Here is a 20,023-nt window from a genome sequence, read left to right on the forward strand (position 1 = left end):
TGTGAACCATGATGCTCAGCTTGTTGGTTGAGGTGGGGTCGGTTCACTAACTTTTTGCCAGAGTTGGCCCAAACCACTATCTTTCCAGTCTCTGCTCTGCCCCTTGAGGAACTGGGGTTATAGGAGTGTACCACTATGCCTAGACCAGAAATTATTTCTAACATGGCTACACTCCATTAATTAAAAAAACCTTGAGATTTAACTATATATAAAATTCTAAAAGTTTAAATGAGAATAACTAAAATTAGGAAATACTGGCGTTACGTAAATGATCTGGGTAAGGAGTAGAACAACCAAATTACTTTAAATTAAGCACATCTAAGATAAAATATTAACAGAGTAAAATTTACCACTCAAACAGGAAATCAAGAAGTGGCATTGTGGCTCAAGTGGTAGAGCCTTGAGCTGAAGAGCTCAGGGACAGCACTTGAACCAGAGTTCAAGCCCCATGACTGATTAAAAAAAAAAAACCACAACAGAAAATCAATTTTTCTATATTCAGTTGCAAACAAATACAAAAGCTCTTCTAGAAACAAAACTAGGTATGCTTATTTAAATTATAGAAATCAGAAAAACATACTATGTTCATGAAGATAACTACTTAAATCAACAAGAGTTTAAAAAGTGGCTTACCTTATAGCCCAAACTTAGTTTAGCTATCATTAAGCCCATTATGATTTTGTTCTCTTGTTTTGGGTGCCAGGGAGTCAAACCTGGAATACCTACCTCCAGGTCTCCTAAACCCACCATCTCAAAGATAAAAATCTTTACCACTATCTCACTTACCCCTCCCTTTACAACAAATGGACATTACTGTCTAATAATATATTTCCTAAACTTTTTTTTTTGGGGGGGGGGTGTCAGCTGTGGGGCTTGAATTCAGGGCCTGAGTGGTGTTCTTGAGCCTCTTTGTGCTTAAGGCTAGCACTCTACCACTTGAGCCATGGTGCCACTTCCAGCATTTTCTGAGTAGTTTATCATAAGAGTCTCACAGACTTTTCTGTCCAGGCTAGTTTGAACCACAATCCTCATATCTCAGCCTCCTGAGTAGCTAGGATTAAAGGTGTGAGCCACTGGTGTCTGGCTTCCTAAACCTTTATATAGAGTATTTGATATCGACAGATATAAATGTTAATTACAAATAAAAAGAGATACTTACACAACTGGAAAAACTTTAGGGAATACAACACTGGCCTCTGCCAAGTATTCATAGAGAATTCGCTGATCAAATTCATCCGTTGTGTATTTTACCAGTGTAGCCTGCCAAGATACAAAAAAAGTAAACATTTTCATGGCTGAATTGTTATGCTTTGGTGAGAATTGCAAGATACAACTTCCTTTCATATGTGTAATATTTAAGGGCTTACTAAATATTAAGAGTAGTTTGGAGTAAAAATTTCAGGGAGAAAAAAGAAAAAAACTCAAAAAGGAAAAATAAATCCTTACTAGAACAGTAAGAAGCAGCGCTTGAATCTTCGGATCCGTAAGTACTTCTTCGTCCAAAAGAACATTTGATTCAGACACTGAAACTTTACGTAAGTGTGGGTGCTGTTGTGACGAGGGAATTCTTTGAGATTCTGCTGTGAGATATAATATGGTCAGTTATGTTAACAGTCTTCCTGAATAACCACTTCATCTGACATATTGTTAAATATATAATGTTACTTCTAAAATTCAGTTTTTTTTTCTTCTTGGTGGTGCAGGAGATTTAAACTTGGGGTCTTGCACATGCTATGTTGTTCTCCCACTATCCCTTCCCTCTCCTACCTCACCTACTCCCCCACGCCCCCAAAGCTGTAAGGTTAATTTCCAACATAGTGTTTACAATGTTGAATTATATATTTGATTACTTTTTTACAAAGGTTTCAGGATAAATGTCATTTTAAGGATTGTAATACTCATCTTTAAAGAAAAGAGCAAATGTTTCTATATTGCATCCTAAAGATTCTGTGACACGGTTGAGAAATAAAAATGGCTATACCAGATGAGTCCACCTTATTTTTAATTATCTAGATTGATTGTAAACTTTATTTCTCACCCATTTCATAATCAGTTTCAGCTACTCTCCTCATTTTGGGAGGTGTGGTGATCCCTGATTCCATTTCTTGCCTTTTAGGAGCTTTTGTGTCTGATATCAAGTGGTCAAAACTTTTCCTTGTTCCTATAAACCAAAGTACAAAATATGGAAGTTCATGAACCACAGTGTCTATGAATAGAGTACATTAAAAAGAAAATGTTTGGACACAAATGTTGAAGTTTTCACTTAAGGACCTTAAGGACCCCCAAAAAGCTCAAAAATATCCCTGGAGCAGTTTCTCCATCTTCTCAGGGAGTTTTGGCCTCACAGCTTTTCATTCATGATAGCAGATATCTTTTTTTTTTTTTTTTTGCTAACCATGGGGCTTGAACTCAGGGCCTGGGCACTGTCCCTGAGCTCTTTTGCTCAAGGCTAGCGTTCTGCCACTTTGAACCATAGTGGTTTCTGGTGGTTAATTGGAGATGAAGCTCACAGGGACTTTTCTGTCCAGGCTGGCTTCCAACCACGATCCTCACATCTCAGCCTCTGGAGTGGCTAGTAGATACCTTACAAATCCAGATGAAAATGAGATAACATTCACTACATTGTAGAGAAACCAAACTCCACTAACAAGTACAATTACCAGTAACAAATACAGGGGTAGGAACTGTTCAGTAGCAAATAACTATATCTGAACCACCTTTTCAATTTAAAAATTCTGCTGGTGCCAAGAATTAATCATTAATGTGTGAGGAGTTTCCAAATTAGATGAAGATTAAACCTGTACTTTAATTTGTGAAACTTTGAAAATAAGACGTGTGGGGCTGGGAAGGTGGCTCAGCAGTAGAGTGCTTGCCTCACATGCATGATGAGGCCCTGGGTTCAATTCCTCAGCATCACATAAACAGAAAAGGTTAGAAGTGGCACTATGGCTCAAGTGGTAGAGTGCTAGCCTTGGGTTGAAGAGCTGAGGGACAGCACCCAGGCCCAGCGTTCAAGTCCCACAACCAACCAACCAAAAAAAAAAAAAAAAAAGGTATGTATGCCTGAAAGTATTAAAAATAGATACATTGGGATATGCTTCAAGCAGAAAGTAATACTATCTCACATTTGGCTTTGAGTTTCTCTAATTATGCATTACACTAATATTTAAATGTTCTCTTATTTAAAGTAAAAGTATTGAAATTGGGTTAGCTGGAATGTACATATTATTTTTATTCTTTACACTCAAATGACTTTTATTTTTCTTTTTAAACTGACCCATGCTTCAGGCCTCTAGCCTAGTTATTTTGGAGATTGAGTCTTGCAGACTTTTTTGCACAATCTGGCAAACCCTAATTCTCTAGATCTCAGCTTCCTTAGCAGCTAGGATTATAGGTATGAAGCATCTGTCATCTAGTTCCTATAGCAGTGCTAAGGAAAAATAAATCTAAAACAAGTTTTAAAAAGCTAGATTAAAACCATTATAGCAAAATCTGACAACTGCACATTTACAAGTCTACTGACTTCATACTAATCAATATTCAAAAGAGTCACAAATAGCAAAGCCAAAGGATCAAAATCAGATCAAATCATGCAAACAGGGAAAGCCAGGAGCAGTTACATGATTAGCCTGAAGTGACAAAGTCAGGGATCACTCAGGTTCTCTAAAGACAATCTTTTCTATTCTCCAAAAGATTAGGTTACCATTATCTATGTTGTTTTTCTACCTTTCTCTCTATTTTTACTCCTTGCATTATTCCTAGGAGATTACCTGCTCCTACAGTTCAGCTATCTATAGCTAACCAATTCTTGTTTTCTTTACTCTTCTTCAAATCTAGATTCCTCTTGTTACTTCTTTCTAGGATATATTGTTGTATATATTTTGAAGGGATCTCAAATATATTATCAACCAATGTAAATTTATAATGTACTGTAAATATATCATGCTGATTTCCATGAATGAGACAATTATTGATTCAGGGTTGTTTTCTTAGATTTCTGTTCTTTGGCTTTTATTATTTATTTATTTTTTTCTCGGTAATGGGGCTTGAACTCTGGGCCAGGGTGCTGTCCCAGTGCTCTTCAGCTCAAGGCTAGCACGCTTGAGCCACAGGGCCTGTTCCAGTTTTCTGGTGGTTAATTGAAGTTAACGTCTCATGTACTTTCCTTGCTTGGGCTGGCTTTGAACTAGGATCCTCAGATCTCAGCCTCCTGAGTAGCTAGGATTACAGGTGTGAGCCACCGATGCCCGGCTTGTTTTTTGGCTTTTAATGTATCTATATCATTATACTTAAGAGTGAATCTCTCCCTCTCTCCTCCCCTCCCCACTCTTTTTTTTTTGGTTGGTCGTGGGGCTTGAACTCTGGGCTTGTGCACTGTCCCTGAGCTCTTCAGCTCAAGGCGAGCGCGCTCTACGGCTTGAGTCACAGCACCACTTCCGGTTTTCTAGTGGTTTATTGAAGGTAAGAGTCTCACGGACTTTCTTGCCTGGGCTGGCTTTGAACTGTGATCCTCAGATCTCAGCCTCCTGAGTAGCTAGAATTAGAGGCGTGAGCGCCTGGCATCTCCCTCCCCTACCTTTTATGGTACTGGGGATTTAAGAGTCCAACTTACTATGCAGGTGTTTTACCACTTGATCCACCTCCAAGACTCTACTTTTCTTTTTGAGGCAGGATCTTGCTATGAAGTCTAGGCTGCCTTGAACTTGAGATTCTCCTGTCTCTGACTCCAAAATGCTGGGATTACAAATGTGTATTTTATCTGGCTTGAAGCTTCTTCTATAGAGTCTATAATTAGGTCTTCTTTAAAAATTAAATTTATTTTTAACTGACACACACATATATGATTATACATTAATGAAGTAATGTTTTAATATATGTATATATTGTATAATATTTATGTAAACATGTCTCTTCAAGCACTTACCATCTTTTAATGAGAAAAAATTCCAAATCCTTTCTTTCATGAAAGATACATTATAATTAACTGTACTCACCATGCTGTGCAATAGTTCCTGTTTGTATCTAAAACATACTGATCAATCTCTCCTCTTTCTACACATGACTCTCCTCAGTCTTTTACAGTTTTCAACCCCTGTCTAGCCTTATTTCTTATACCATTCCCCTTGATGCTATGGTCTACTGCAAGCTGCTTTCCTAAGTTTTTTTTTTTTTTTTTTTTTGCCAGTTTGGGGGCTTGAACTCAGGGCCTGGGCACTGTCCTTGAGCTGCTTTTGCTCAAGGCTAGCACTCTACCACTTGAGCCACAGCACCACTTTCAACTTTTTCTGAGTACTTTACTGGAGTTAAGAGTCCCATGGATTTTCCTACCAGCTCCTGGCTTATATTGATGTCTTTAAGACCAGGTAATCTCTGCAGCTTTTCCTTGTTACCTCAATTCCTCAGTTTTCCATCAAAACAAACCTCTAATGGCTATCTTGGCCCTCCCAGGGCAGACACACCAGTAACCTGAGTGGAACAATGAGTACAGTGTTAGATTTTCTAGTGTTAGTTTTTCATTTCCAACTTCCTTGGCATGACAATCTCAATAAAGAAACAAAGTAACCAGGAAACCCCTAGAAGATTATTTCTGGCAAAGGATGAACGGAACTTAAAAAATAATAAGAATGGTCATACTTGGTTTTTAATTCTTTGACAGGTTATGTTACACTCTATTGTTTGTGAACATAAACATTTTCCCAATACTATCGAAGATAGTTAAGTATGTTGGCATGAATAACTGAAATCCACTGGACCATTCACAACTGATTACTGAAATATCTAACCTAATACATTCCAGTAACAATAAAAATACTGGCCATGAAGCCAGCCTGGTAGGAAAATCCGTGAGACTCTTATCTCCAATAAACCACCAGAAAACTAGAAGTGGCGTAGAACTGGAAGAGGTGGAGCACTAGCCTTGAGCTAAAATGCTGAGGGACAGCACCCAGGCCCAGAGTTCAAGCCCCATGACCAAACAAACAAAAAATAAAAAAACAAAAAAAAATCCTGGCCAACAGAATACAAGAATTGCTTTGTATTTTCTTTGGATATAATGTAGTATCAGAGCATTTTTCAGGAATTTACTTTCAGTAAAGGGTCTCAGTATTTTATGTGGATTTCTCATAGCCTAATGTTTATTTATCTGAGTTATTTCAGCTTTGAAGGGTCATATCTTTCTTTGGCCAGTCCTGGGGCTTGAACTCAGAGCCTGGGCACTGTCACTGAGTTTCTTTTGCTCAAGGCTAGAATTCTACCACTTGAGCCACATTCCCAGCCAAATCTTTTACTTATTTTTTGTGCTGGTCCTAGTGCTTGACTTTGGAGCCTGGGCTCTGTCCCTGAGCTTCTGTTCTACTTGAGCCACAGCTCCACTTCTGGCTTAATTGGTGATAAAAGTCTCATGGACTTTCCTACCAGGGTTGGCTTTGAATTGTGGTCCTCAGATCTCAGACTCCAGCTAGGATTAATGGCATGAGCCACCAGTGCCTGGCAGAATCACTTTATAATTGAAAAAATACATTATCTTACTTTATTTTTTTCCAAAGAAATCAGGAAAATATTATTATAGATTTATTCCACATAAGTATCTTCTGCTCTCAATATTTTTGAGAAATGTGTCATAGGTATCTAATAGTTCTACTATTCCCACTGTCTGATGCATACCCAAGGCAGAACAAAACAAGAGCCACAGTATTTATGCAAGGAATTAGAAAAATGAAACAAAAGCACAACAAAATAAAAATCCCCAAACTGTTTCAAAAGCCCAATTCTCAATCTCAACCGATAATGCTTAACTTACATATTAAACTCTTACAATTGTCTTAAAAAGATCCCGCTACATACAAACAGAAAATTTTAGTAATTTCAAACAGTTTCAAATACTTCTCTGAATAATAAAGTATATGATAATGTTTTAGAATAGTAAGTTTAAAAATAGAAAAACATTGAGATGAACTAACCAAGCAACTTCTTAGTGTTGGCCTGAGAAGGCTGCCCCATGTCCAAGCTCATGGATTTCCTGGCTCGGGGACTAGTCTGGCCCACAGCTGGATAAGTGGCTGCAAGGTACCCCTCAGAACCTTTGGGAGAGGACCATGGCTGGTTCTCTTTTAGTGTCCTGAGATTTAAACAATTGAGAAGAATTATAAACACAGAGACAAATACAACCATCACTTGCCCATTCCAAGTAGCTTTCCTATTTCCCAATGACAGCAATCAATTAATTTTTTTTTTTTTTGGGTCCGGTAGTGGGCCTAAACTCTGGGCCTGGGCGCTGTCCCTCAGCTCTTCAGCTCAAGGCTAGTGCTCTACCACTTGAGCCACAGCACCACTTCCGGCTTTTTTCTTTTTGCTTACATGGTGCTGAGGAATCAAACCCAGGGCCTCAGGCATGCAAGGCAAGCGCTCTACCACTGAGCCACCTTCCCAGCCCCAATCAATTAATTTTAACATAGCACTTCAAAGGGCTTTAGGGGTTGCTGGTCCTGGTGCTTGAATTCAGGGCCTGGGTGCTGTCTGTTAGCTTTTTTGCCCAGGGCTATAGCACTCAACCACTTGAACTACAGCACCACTCTTAGTTTTTTTGGTAGTTAATTGGAGAGAAGTCTCAGGGACTTTTCTGCCCAGGCGGGTTGAACTGAGTTTTGTTTTGTTTTTGTCAGTCATGGGGGGCTTGAACTCTGGGCTTGGGCGCTATCCCCTCAGCTCTTCAGCTCAAGGTGAGCGCTCTACCGCTTGAGCCACAGTGCCACTTACCTGGGATGGCTTTGAACCATGATCCTTAGATCTCAGCCTCCTGAGTAGCTAGGATTACAGGCGTGAGCCACGGGCGCCTGGCTTGAATTGATTAAAAACTTGAATTGTTTTTTAAAAAGCATGAATCTCAAACTAAATTTATTATTTTATTCTCTCTCTCTATAAAAAAGCATAGCTCAAAGAAATATCTGGATGAGAGTGACCCAAGAGTAAGACTGAATATAAAAAACACCTGGAATACTAGCATACATAGTTAAAATCTCAGTAGGAAATTGTGGAGGGTTTTAAGAAATAATTATAATTTTGTTATTAAGGTGTTGCACAGAGGGGTTACCATTTCACAATTCAGGTAATGTATACATTTCTCTTTTAGACAATGTTACCCCTTCCTTTGCCTTTCTGCAGTTTCTCCCTGCTATCTCTGCCCATAAGTGGCATATCTGGAGATTTTTTTTTTTTAAATTAAAAAGCAGGATGTAACTTGGGCACTGATGGCTCATGCTTATAATCCTAGCTACTGAGGAGGTTGAGATCTGAGGATTGCAGTTCAAAGTCAGTCAGGGCAGGAAAGATGGTGAGACTATCTTCAATTAATCACATAAACAGCCAGAAGTGGAGGTATGGCTCAAGTGGTAAAGTGCTAGCCATGAGCAAAAAGAAGCTCAGGGACAGCGCCTAGGCCCAGAGTTCAAGTCCTAGGACTGACAAAATCAAACCAAAACAAAACAAAACCAGGATGTAGCCAGGCACTAGTGCCTCACACCTATAATCTAAGCTACTTAGGAGGCTGAGATCCATAGGAGAGAAATTTGAGGCCAGACTGATTAGAAAAGTCTTCAAAATTCTATCTCCAAAAGTAACTAGCAAAAAAGCTGGGTTAGAGGCATGGCTCTAATGGTAGAGCATCATTTTAAGTAGTAAAGCTGAGTAAATATGAAATGTCAAGTTCAAACTCCAGTACCAAAAAAAGCAGATGTTAGTAAGCTGAATGATATAAACTCTGCAAGTGGAAGATTATTTTTCTATGTTCAACACTGTACCTAAACCTTGTATTTTGTTTACTTAAGAAATTCCCAAATGATGTCCTTTTCATGTAATACTGAAAACTATACTAACCAAAGAGATTTATTAAAGTACACATAAGCCAGGTGCCACTGGCTCACTCCTGTAATCCTAGTTACTCAAGAGGTTAAGATCTGAGGATTATGATTCAAAGCCAGTCTAGGCAGGAAAGTCCACAAGACTCTTTATCTCCAATTAACCACCCCAAAACTAGAAGTAGTGATGTGGCTCCAACTGGTAGAGCGCTATCCTTGAGCGCAAAAGCTCAGGGACAGCACTTAGGCCTTGAGTTCAAGCCCCATGACTGACAAAAAAAAAAGTAGACATAATTTTATTATTTTATCACAGAAACCTATATAATATAAAAAGCTCTTAAGTAATTTCAGTGTAATATGAAAAAACACAACAAATGTATGGTCATGTTTTTGGTGTATTTTTTAAAAAGAATTATGAATGATTTTTTTAAATTTGGAAAATAGTTGATCTTAAAATACAAAAACTGAAAGGATACAGAGGATAGAGCACATTTGTGGATTTCCTGCAAACAACTATGGCAAAGATTGGATAATTTTTTTTCCAGCTAAATTATTTGGACACATAAAACATTAGAAAATAGCATTGGATATTGCAAAAAAAAAATTGAGTCTCCCCACTGCACTTATGACTATGGCCATCCGTATATCAAACTGTTCACTAATTCAACTAGCAGATATTTTTTATTGAGTAAGACTTACACATGTATATGCAGATGTACATTAAGACTATATATATCTATCATTTTTAATTTATTCATTCATTTATTTACTCATTTTTACGCCATTACTGGAGCTTGAATTCAGAGCCAGGGCATTCTAGCATTTGAGACACAGCCCCACTTTTGGCTGGTTAATTGGAGATAAGAGTCTCACAGATGTTCCTGCCTGGGCTGGCTTCAAACCAGGATTCTTGGGCACTGTTCCTAAACTCTGCAGCTCAAGGCAAGCGCTCTACCACTTGGGTCATAGGGATGAGCATGTTTTTCACCTTTTTTTTTTTTTAATTGCCTATCCTGGAGCTTGGTTTGGGCATTGTCCCTGAACTTTTGTGCTCAAGGCTAGCGCTCTACCACTTACCACTTGAGCTACGGCTCTACTTCCAACTTTTTTGGTGGTTAATTGGAGATAAGAGTCTTGTGGTTTTCTGGGTTGGCTTTGAATCATGATCCTGGATCTCAGCCTCCTGAGTAGCACCCAGCTACCAATCTGGTATAGCTTAATTTTTATCACTAGGGATGTAATGCTACTTATATTTCATGCTAGTTTTTTCCCACCAGACCCTTTTCTAAAACAAAATACTTTTCAGATCATCTTCATTCACTATTCAAATAGTCTTAGCACAATTAGATCAATAGAATGATAATTTTCCTATTACTCACACAAAATACTGTATATTTATAAAATGAGTTTTGATTTAAACACTTTTCTTAGACTACCTCTAGACCCACCTCTATGTTAACTTTTGGATTACGGTCAGCTTCCATCAGCATAGAAGGTATGTAATTAGGGAGGGTAAGTCTACTAACCTATAGCTGGGGTCACCATGATGAAGGGAATATGTATCCATGGGCACATTTTCCATTGAAATATCAGTAAGAAGAAGGGACTTTCTATGTTTGAGGCTGCAGCGACTTCGAACTTCTTCAGACACTGTAAGTAAAGCTAAAAGGGAAAAAGAAGGCAATTTAAAAATTCCGCAAATCATTCATGACCTAAAATCAGATACATTTCTTATAGCCTCTTAAGGAGGATACTAGTACTAAACGTACCTGTAAGGAACCCTAGAGGGTATGTGGCTTTAAGACTATAAATGTTTAGGACAAACTTGCTTACTTTCAACATTTGTAATGTATTTTGGAAGCTTGTACATAAACATGGAAGTTTTAATAAGCATTTTTTTTCAAATCTTGAAAATATGTTGATCTTAAGAAACACAAAAATAGACAGGAGAGGTAGTATGAAGTCCACTAAGGAAAAATACTTTAGAGTCATATGGTTTAAACAAAAAAACTGCCATAATGGAAGATTGCTAAACTGAGAATCAGCACTTTCCATCAAACAATTATAAAGAAATGTATTATATCCAAGTGTTGCTGAATAAACAAAAAGAGCAAATAGACAGTTTAACGGGATGGGGGGAAGACTATTAAAGGCAGAAAGTCACTTGCAGAATAAGTAGACAGCATGTATACAGTTTTAAACAGCCCAACCTTTAGCTGTAATTAAATGAGGCTTATGAAATTTAGCCAACAGAATCAGAGAAGGCTGCTGATGAGATGAGGTTTTGAGATTTTTATGATAGACAAGAGGGAGTCATTGTAGTGTCCTGAATCAAAGATGCTAAAAGGAATGCAGTTCAGATTTCAACGCAAATTCTTTCATAAGGAAAACTGTTTTGGCAAAAACTTAAAATTTTTATTTTACGGACTGATTTGGCAGCACTGGGGATTGAGAACTGAGGGTTTCATGCTTGCCAACTACGTGCTCCATCACTTGGGGCACCTTCCCCTAACCTTCAAAATTGCAGCAAAGGACTGGATTGTGAAGCCTTTATTTTATTTTATTGTTGGTGGTAGGCTTTTTTTTTTTTGTCAGCCATGGGCTTGAACTCTCAGTCTGTACACTGTCCTTGAGCTCTTCAGCTCAAGGCTAGTGTTCTACACTTGAGCCACAGCGCCACTGCCAGTTTGGGGGTGGTTAACCAGAGATAGAGTCTCATGGACTTTACTGCTCCAGCTGGCTTTCAACCGCAATCCTCAGATCTCAGCCTCCTGAGTAGCTAGGATTACAGATGTGAGCCACTGGTCCCTGACTGAAGTCTTTACCTTTCAAAGTAACTAGCTAAAGGACCCATATTGGTATGTGTTCCCTTCAGGTGATCTTAAGATACAGAAAGCGATTAAGATTTTGTGATTTTACCTGCTAAATAAGCCACACTCTGTGTATTCACCTCAAATTTGTCACAATTCCTATGCTTGTTAACCAAAGTTAGTAGTGTATGTAAAATTCTGACTGTTCTTGCAACAATTGCAGGTGAAGGATGTCTGTACCCTACAAAAAAAAGAAAAAGAAAAAAAGAAGTTAATCTAGGAACAAACATTTGACTTCTAATTTTGTAATGACTACCTCTGCAAGAAAAGAAATATTAAGGATCATTTCCCTTCCAAGGATAGCTATTTGTGAAGGTATTTATACATAGCATTAACTAGCAAAATGTGTAGAATAAAACAATGTTTTCTGAAACCTTAGTTATATTTTTCCTCTTGGGGAGAGGGGAAAAATAGTGTTTCAGACCTTTCATTTGCTAAGACTGCAGAGGAAATAAAACAAAAACTCTCCCCCTGCCACCACACTGTGTATTGGAATTCTCTTTAAATTTCTTTCAAAAACAGATTTCTACTGCTTTGAAAGAGATTTTTCAGTTAAAAAGAAATAAAAAGCCAGGCCTGGTAGTGCATACCTGTAATCCTAGCACTAGGGAGGCTGAGGCAGGAGGATCATGAGTTCAAGGCCTGCCTGAGCCACATAAGGAGACTATTTCAAATTACAACAAACAAGCAGTATCTAATGTTCAAAGTCAGACTGGGCAGGAAAGCATATGCTCTTAGGGCTGCAGGTGCTGGTGGCTTACAGACATAATCCTAGCTATTCGGGATGCTGAGATCTGAGGATTGAGGCTTGAAGCCAGCCTAGGCAGAAAACTCCTCAGAACTCTCTAACTACCAGCAAAAATGTTGTCTATAGGTATGGCTCAAGTGATAGAGTTCTAGCTGTGAGCAAAAAAGCCAACAACATGAAACCTCAGTTCAAGCCTCAAAGCTAGCACAAAAAAAAAAAAAGAGCTAGACACCAGTGGCTCATGCTGGTAATCCTAGCTACCCAGGAAGCTGAGATCTAAGGACAAAGATGTGAAGCCATCCTGGGCAAAAAAGTTCTCGAGACTCCATCTCCAGTTAATGAGCACAATGTTGTTCTGGTTGTGTGGCTCAAGTGGTAGTGCACTGGCCATGAAAGAAAAAGCTAACCAAAAGTGAAACCTAAGGGAGTGAAGTCCTGAGTTCAAGCTCCAGTACAAGCAAACACATACACACATGCAAAAACAAAGAACAGGGTTATTTAAAAGATAAATTTGATCTTCAATATGCTTGTTTTAGGTGCCAGTCCTGAGGACTGAACTCAGGGTTAGGTGCTATTCCTGAGCTTTTCTATTCAAAGATAGCTCTCTACCACTAAAGCCACAGCTCTACTTCCAGCTTTTTTGATACTTAATTGGGGCTTTCCTGCCCAGGCTGTCTTTGAACTGTCAGATCTCAACCTTCTGAGGAGCTAGGATTACAAGCAGGAGCCACCAGTGCTTGGCCTCAATATGCTTTTTTTTTTTTTTTTGGTCGACTGTGGGGCTTGACCTCAGGACCTGTACAATGTCCCTGAGCTTTTTCACTCAAGGCTAGCACTCTACCATTTTAAGTCACAGAGCCACTTCCAGTTTTCTGGTAGTTAATTGGTGATAAGAGTCTCATGGATTTTCCTGCCTGGGCTGGCTTCAAACCTCGATCCTCAGATCTAAGCCTCTGAGTTGCTCGGATTACAGGTGTGAGTCACTGGTATCTGGCTCAATATGCTTTTAATCATTAATGCTATTCATTTACAATAGGGATTTGAATTCTGAAAATAGGAATAGTATTTGAGAAATACAGGATAAACAAGCACTTTACCAAAGACAACCTTTTTTGTAATATTTTATAACTAACTCTTCAATGGTTTCCGTAGCAATTTCTCAAGAAGGCAACATCACCAAAGGAGGAGGCTGCAATGCTTGGTAAGAAATGTACGCATTATCTGCCCATGTAATTGTAACCCCTCTGTACAGTATGTTCACAAATAAAATAAAATTAAATTAAAAAAACATTTTAAAGGAAAAAAAAAGAAAAGAAGGCAACATCAAATGAATGCATTCACAGTATACATATCAGGTAAACACGAAGAGAACCTCTATGACACTTTAAACCTAAGAATTATTTAAATAGCTAACAGAACTGTAGACTTGAGCACTGGCCCATTACTCTATGTGAACCCTGACCTGACTGTTCCATGTTAATGGACCATGGCTATCAAGTTGTATAGTCAGCAGTGAGCAGTAAAGTCTGGTCAGATGTGAATGAGCTCTGAGGAGCAGCTAGAAATGGCTGGCTATCAGCAATACAGAAATCCAGAGTGTTAGGAAACAGAAAGGTAAGGCTCTGGAGCATGACAGAATGGTATTGATCTACAATGTATTGGAAACGAATTAAAAAATATCTGACCAAATCTGAATTTAATTACTCACAAAAGTGGAAACTTTGTTTTTGCAGTGCTAAGGATAGACAAATGCTCTATAACTGTCTCATTCCCAGTACTTCTGTGAGCAAATTTGTACAATACCATTTTCCAATAAAAATGAATATGTAGATTTGCAGTCTGTCTTTTTTGATAATTAACAAAATGTTTATTACTATTAACTAAAATGCCTATTAACATGTTCAATACTTAGAAATTCCATAGTAATCAATTCTTTTGCTTTAAGTGAACCTGATTATTTGCTATGAAAACTGGCTCTATTAAGACACATACTGAATAAAAAAACCTCAGGAAGACAGCTACAGTTTATTGTCTTGTAAAGTAAAAACACACAGACAATTATTTCAAGTAATTATTTTAAATACTGTGGCTTCTTAGTACTGTGTCTAAGAACATCCTCACACACAAGGCCTTGCTACTTGTATGTGTGTGTGTGTGTAGTGTTCACAAACACATACGTGCACACACTAGTCCTGGAACTTGAACTCAAGGCATCAATGCTATCCTCGAGCTTTGTGTTCAAAGATAGCACTTTACCACTTCTGTCTTTTTGGTGGTTAACTGGAGATAGGAGTCTAAGGACTTTCCTGCCAAGGTTGGCTTCAAACTCTAACACTCAGATCTCAGCCTCCTGAGTAGATAGGATTACACCTGTGAGCCACTAGTGCCCAGTGCCTCTCTACCTTTTAAGAGGTGTCCAACCAGTGCAAAGTTGAAATTTGAGTTGAAGTTGAGTCCAACAAAATGATCCATCTGCTTGCAGTGCCACTCCAGAGGATTCCGGGTTGCCATGAACACTTCTTCTGGACTCTAGTAAAAACAATCATGAGATGGTTCATGGGTTCCCACAAAAGCTGTTTTCACTGTTTATAATACTAGGGATTGAACTCAGTGCCTCAATGCTAGATAGGCTTTTTACCACTGGGCTCTATCCTCAACCCACCAGCTATCTTTAGAAGATCACTTAGTACTTAGTTTGGTTTTGGTTTGCCTCGAACAGTTATGATGAGATAAGTAGTTAGTCCTTCCAAATTGAGAAATTATTTTCAGACTACAGGAAACCACAGAAGAACATGTAAGGATATACATATTAGTTGGTACAAGAAAATGGATAATCAAAGATGAAAAAGTTTTAATATACAATAAACAATATTTGACTCTTGATTGACATCATGGTGAATTTTTTCTGATTTTTTTTTCTCTTACCAGGCTAGTCTTGGGGACTCTAGCTTGATAATTTTTGTGTGTGTGTGTGGGGGGGGGGGGATGCCAGTCCTAGGGCTTGATTTCAGGGCCTGGGCTCTATCCCCGAGGTATTTTTGTTCAAAGCTAGTGCACTACTAGAGACACAGCTATACTTCCAGCTCTTTGATGGTTAATTAGAGATAACTAGAGAATATCACAAACTTTCCTGCCTGGGAAAGGCAGCTTTGAATGGAGAGCCTTAGATCTCAGCCTCCTGAGTAGCAAGGCTTATAGGTGTGAGCCACTGATACCTGGCTGCCTGATGACTTTTAAGAAGCTCTATCAAGTCTGATTCCAAGTAGCTTGGTGCCTAGGAATCATGATCAATTCCTCTGTTGGGATGTTCTGGCAACAAAAATGCCAACATAGCTATTTCTAAGATTTGCAAATTTGCAAATATTTTTAACATGAAAATGACTTATCTTTGTCCTAAGACAACTCCAGCAAAGAGGACTTTTAGGCAAGAATGATTCTAATCCCAAACCAGATATATAAAATAAACCAGTCATTCAGCTTGTTTTGCTCATTTCTTTTCATAAAATAGAAGTCTGAATGATAAACTTCAAAGTACCTTCTACCTTTAATACTTTGTTTCCACACTTCCCAGACTTCCAGCTGTGTTAAGTCTAATACTATATCAGATATAAACACTCTTTAACCAAATTTCTTCATACTTCAAACCACGCTGTTTCTTTTTATCCAGAGCTTAGTTAATTTCATGTTAACTTATATATTCACATTCTTTATAAAAATTTATTTTCTCCTAGACTATTCCCAGTTTTTGCCAACAATAAAAGGAGGGTAATTTTGTACTGTTTAAATTCTTCTATGATTGGAACCCAAATCCAACCCCAACCAAAGTTAATAAATGTTAGGGGGGGATGTACCTAATAGAACACATTAAAGCAAAACTAAGTATAAGAAACAAAAAAAATTCTAAATTAACTTTCCAAAGTCCTCTTTCACATCTCTAATTTCTTCATCTGCTATTAACTATACCAGGTTTTCATTAAATAGTATTATTCAACCAAATAAGTGTCTTCACTTGTGAAATGGGGCTGGAAAGTGCTAATTCTACCTTAGTGTTCTAAAAATGACAATGAATGAACTTGAAGTGCTAGGGACCCAGCAGGGTAGGTAGGTGATACTACTCGGTATTGTCCCTCTTCTATGGACTAGCATCAGGTCAATACTGCGCATGGCAATTTTTTATGTAGGAAATATAAAAATATTAAACTGTTAAACAGTTTTTTTATAAGCTGGTAAGGAACTATATTCATAAGAAATTATCAGTACAACTGGGGACCAGTGGCTCATGCCTGTATTCCTACCTACTGAGGAGGCTGAGATCTGAGGATCACAGTTCAAAGCCAGCAAAGGCAGGGCAGTCTATGAGACTTTCATCTCCAATTAATCACAAAAAAAGTCAAAGTGGCACTCTGGTTTAAATGGTAGAGTGCTAGTCTTAAGCAAAATAAGGAGTCTAGTGGCTGGGACTGTAGCTTAGAGGTAGAATGCTTGCCTAGCAAGCATGAAGCCCTAGGTTTAATTCCTCAGTACCACATAAAGAGAAAAAGTAGGAAGTGGCACTGTGGCTCAAATGGTAGAGTGCTAGCCTTGATCAAAAGAAGATCAGGGACAGTGCCCAGGCCCTTAGTTCAAGTCCTAGGACTGGCAAAAAAAAACCCAAAAAACAAGAAATTATCAGTATAAATATTCATATTTAACTTATACGCTATATTTTTAGTTTTGATCTTAAAGAGTAATAAAAGGAAAAAGTAGTATTGGGGGTGTAGCTCAAGTGGAGCACCTACCCAGCAAACGTGAAAAAAGGAGAACTGGGTAGGGATGCTTACTTTGTCGTTGAATATCCGGAGACTGTCTAAGGTGTGCAGGTTTTGTTCCAAAAGTGCGGTGCCCGCTGAATACAAGTTTACCTCATCCAGCTGCAGCACAGCCACAGCAACCCAAAAGAGGGCTTTGTGCAGAGGAGAGTCCTGACAAAAGAGACATGTTCCAGATAAGAGATACGAAACATGAAAATCTCATTCATGCATGTTTCAGCCTTCAACAGTGCATATGTTACCTTAACCAAATTCCCTATGTTTTTACTTTTTTAGTGAAGGTAAATAGTTAAAGGCCTTGTTTTTTTGTCCTGGTGCACTGGTAGCTAAGGCTAAGAACCTTACTTAGCATTTTTTCTTGATTTCTACTTGTTCTGGGCACCCAATTTAGTCACCAAGCTTTGTTGATTCTTCTAGAGTAGTCTTTTTTGCATTTGCCACTTCTTTAGCAGCAATGACACTATCCCAAGCTTTTTTATTCTAAATGTGGATTGTTTTATATATGTACATATTTTTGGTGATATTGACGATGGAACCCAGGGTCTTGAGCATGTGAGGTAATTTACACTACCATGTGAGCTATACTCTCTATATAGACTTTCTGCCTGCACTTTCAATCCAAACCATTGTATACTCAACCACTAGAATGATGTAAGTCCTGCTTTTTGTCATATTACCTGTCTGCTAGACAGTGGCATATTTTCAAACTCCTTCCTAAAGAGGGTTTATGTTAGATCATACCTGCCCTCTGCTTTCTATCCCTGCTAGACTGTTCTCCTTATCATCTTACCCTTATCACTGATTTTTTTCTCTAGTCCTACTGCTGGACCTTTCACTTTCTTTCTTTCTATCCTTACTATATTCTATCTATGTCCAACTTTAGTTAAAATTTACCTCTCAACATTATGTCACTCTCAGTAAAATAATCTCTTGCTTCTTTGAATTAATCCCTACTTCACACACGGGTATGTGGAAAAAACATATGGACTTTAGAGTCAGCCTTGGATTAGAATCATGTTTGGTTTTTTTTGTGTCAGTAACAGGGCTTAAACTCAGTTACTTGTGTTTTCAACCAAGGCTGGTATTCTTCCATTTAAGCCCTTCCAGTTTGGCTTTTTGGTAGTTAATTGGAGATAAGTATCTCATGGACTTCCCTTCCCAGGCTGACTTCAAACCACAATCCTCAGATCTCAGTATCTTAAGTAGCTAGGATAGAAAGTTTCTGAACTACTGGTGCCTGGCTAGAGTCATGGTTCTTTTATTAACTATGTAACTAGTTCCCTCTCCCCACCCCCACATGACTGAACACAGGGCACAGTGCATGCTAAGCAAGTGTACCCAAACTCTTCCTTTATCAGATCTACTTTTTCTAGCTTTACAGTTCTCTTCTGTAATGATCATTAATTAACATATTAAGTGTTTTATTTACTGTATTATTTGTCCATTCCTTAACCCTCATACAACCCCACAATGTAAGCTCTACAAACGCAGGCAATTTTATTGGCTTTGTTTAGTACTATGTGTATCTCTTAGCACCTAAGAAAGTACCTGGCACATGAGATGCTCTATTGATACCTTCTAGATGAAAGGATTAAGAGTTTGTATCTATAGTTATAAATATACATGCCATATAAATTATATATTTATATCTATACCTTTAGCACTGGTCAAAAAAATTACAAACACTTAATAATATACTCATTCTTCCTCTAATGCCTTCAAACAATTCAACTTTATGACAAGAAGTTTTACTTTTAACAATAACTTTTTCTTTCTTTTTTTTTTTGTTGGTCGTAGGTCTTGAACTCTGGGCGTGGGCACTGTCCCTCAGCTCTTCAGCTCAAGGCTAGCAATCTACCACTTGACCATAGCACTACTTCCGGCTTTTTCTGTTTATGTGGCACGGAGGAACTGAACCCAGGGCCTCATGCATGCAACGCAAACACTCTACCACTGAGCCACCCTCCCAGCCAATAACTTTTTCTTATTATCAGACCATCTCTATTTTCTGAATGTTTACCAGAAAAGGAACATGTAACACTGACAGCCAAAATGAATAAATTCAGTCATTTCCTCAATAATTACCTTATTAAGAAGTGGCTGTAATTTGGTTAGTGCTATTACTGTAGCTTCTATCAGAACTTGACTGTTGTAAGTATCAGGTCCTTTTAAGCAACTCTCAAGTGCCTTTCAGGAAAACAGAATAATTTATTTTACTTTCATTGAAAACAGAATCTCAGAAGCATGTGAGAAACATTTACTTATTTGATAATTATTACAATAATTTAAAATACAATGGTAATCACTGCATATTTAGTTTCTTATTTTTACACGTAATTCTATATTACATCTTGGTAAGTAAGGATTATTATAATTACAAATGATACAGTTTTACTTAAGTATACATAATTATCATATAATTAAAAGCTTTGAAAACTGATAAAATACTAAGGATATCAGCTTTACAAAAAAACAAAACATTTTCTTAAAGACTTTTTTTGGGGGGAGGAGGGGTCCGGTCATGGGGCCTGGGCGCTGTCCCTCAGCTCTAGCTCAAGGCTAGTGCTCTACCACTTGAGCCACAGCGCCACTTCCGGCTTTCTTCTTTTGTTGCTTATGTGGTGATGAGGAATCAAACCCAGGGCCTCATGCATGCAGGGCAAGTGCTCTACCACTCAGCCACCTTCCGTGTGTGTGTGTGTGTGTGTGTGTGTGTGTGTGTGTGTGTGTGTGTGTGTGTGTGTG

General features: G+C 38.2%; 1 protein-coding gene across 2 annotated transcripts in view; it reads right to left on the minus strand.

Moving 5' to 3' along the window:
• Positions 1 to 20,023, minus strand: part of Nf1 (neurofibromin 1) — a 254,153-nt gene that overhangs the window by 15,694 nt on the left and 218,436 nt on the right. For both annotated transcript variants that reach the window (XM_013016448.1, XM_013016447.1), the window contains 9 exons: positions 19,364 to 19,465; positions 17,291 to 17,431; positions 14,873 to 14,999; positions 11,772 to 11,903; positions 10,379 to 10,514; positions 6,960 to 7,117; positions 2,039 to 2,161; positions 1,447 to 1,577; positions 1,160 to 1,260 (listed from right to left, as the gene is read on the minus strand). In XM_013016448.1, coding sequence (XP_012871902.1) covers positions 1,160 to 1,260; positions 1,447 to 1,577; positions 2,039 to 2,161; positions 6,960 to 7,117; positions 10,379 to 10,514; positions 11,772 to 11,903; positions 14,873 to 14,999; positions 17,291 to 17,431; positions 19,364 to 19,465 — 1,151 coding nt within the window. The remainder of the gene's footprint in view (positions 1 to 1,159; positions 1,261 to 1,446; positions 1,578 to 2,038; positions 2,162 to 6,959; positions 7,118 to 10,378; positions 10,515 to 11,771; positions 11,904 to 14,872; positions 15,000 to 17,290; positions 17,432 to 19,363; positions 19,466 to 20,023) is intronic.

This window comes from Dipodomys ordii, unplaced genomic scaffold (genome assembly GCF_000151885.1).
Source record: "Dipodomys ordii isolate 6190 unplaced genomic scaffold, Dord_2.0 Scaffold31, whole genome shotgun sequence".
Classification (NCBI taxonomy): domain Eukaryota; kingdom Metazoa; phylum Chordata; class Mammalia; order Rodentia; family Heteromyidae; genus Dipodomys; species Dipodomys ordii.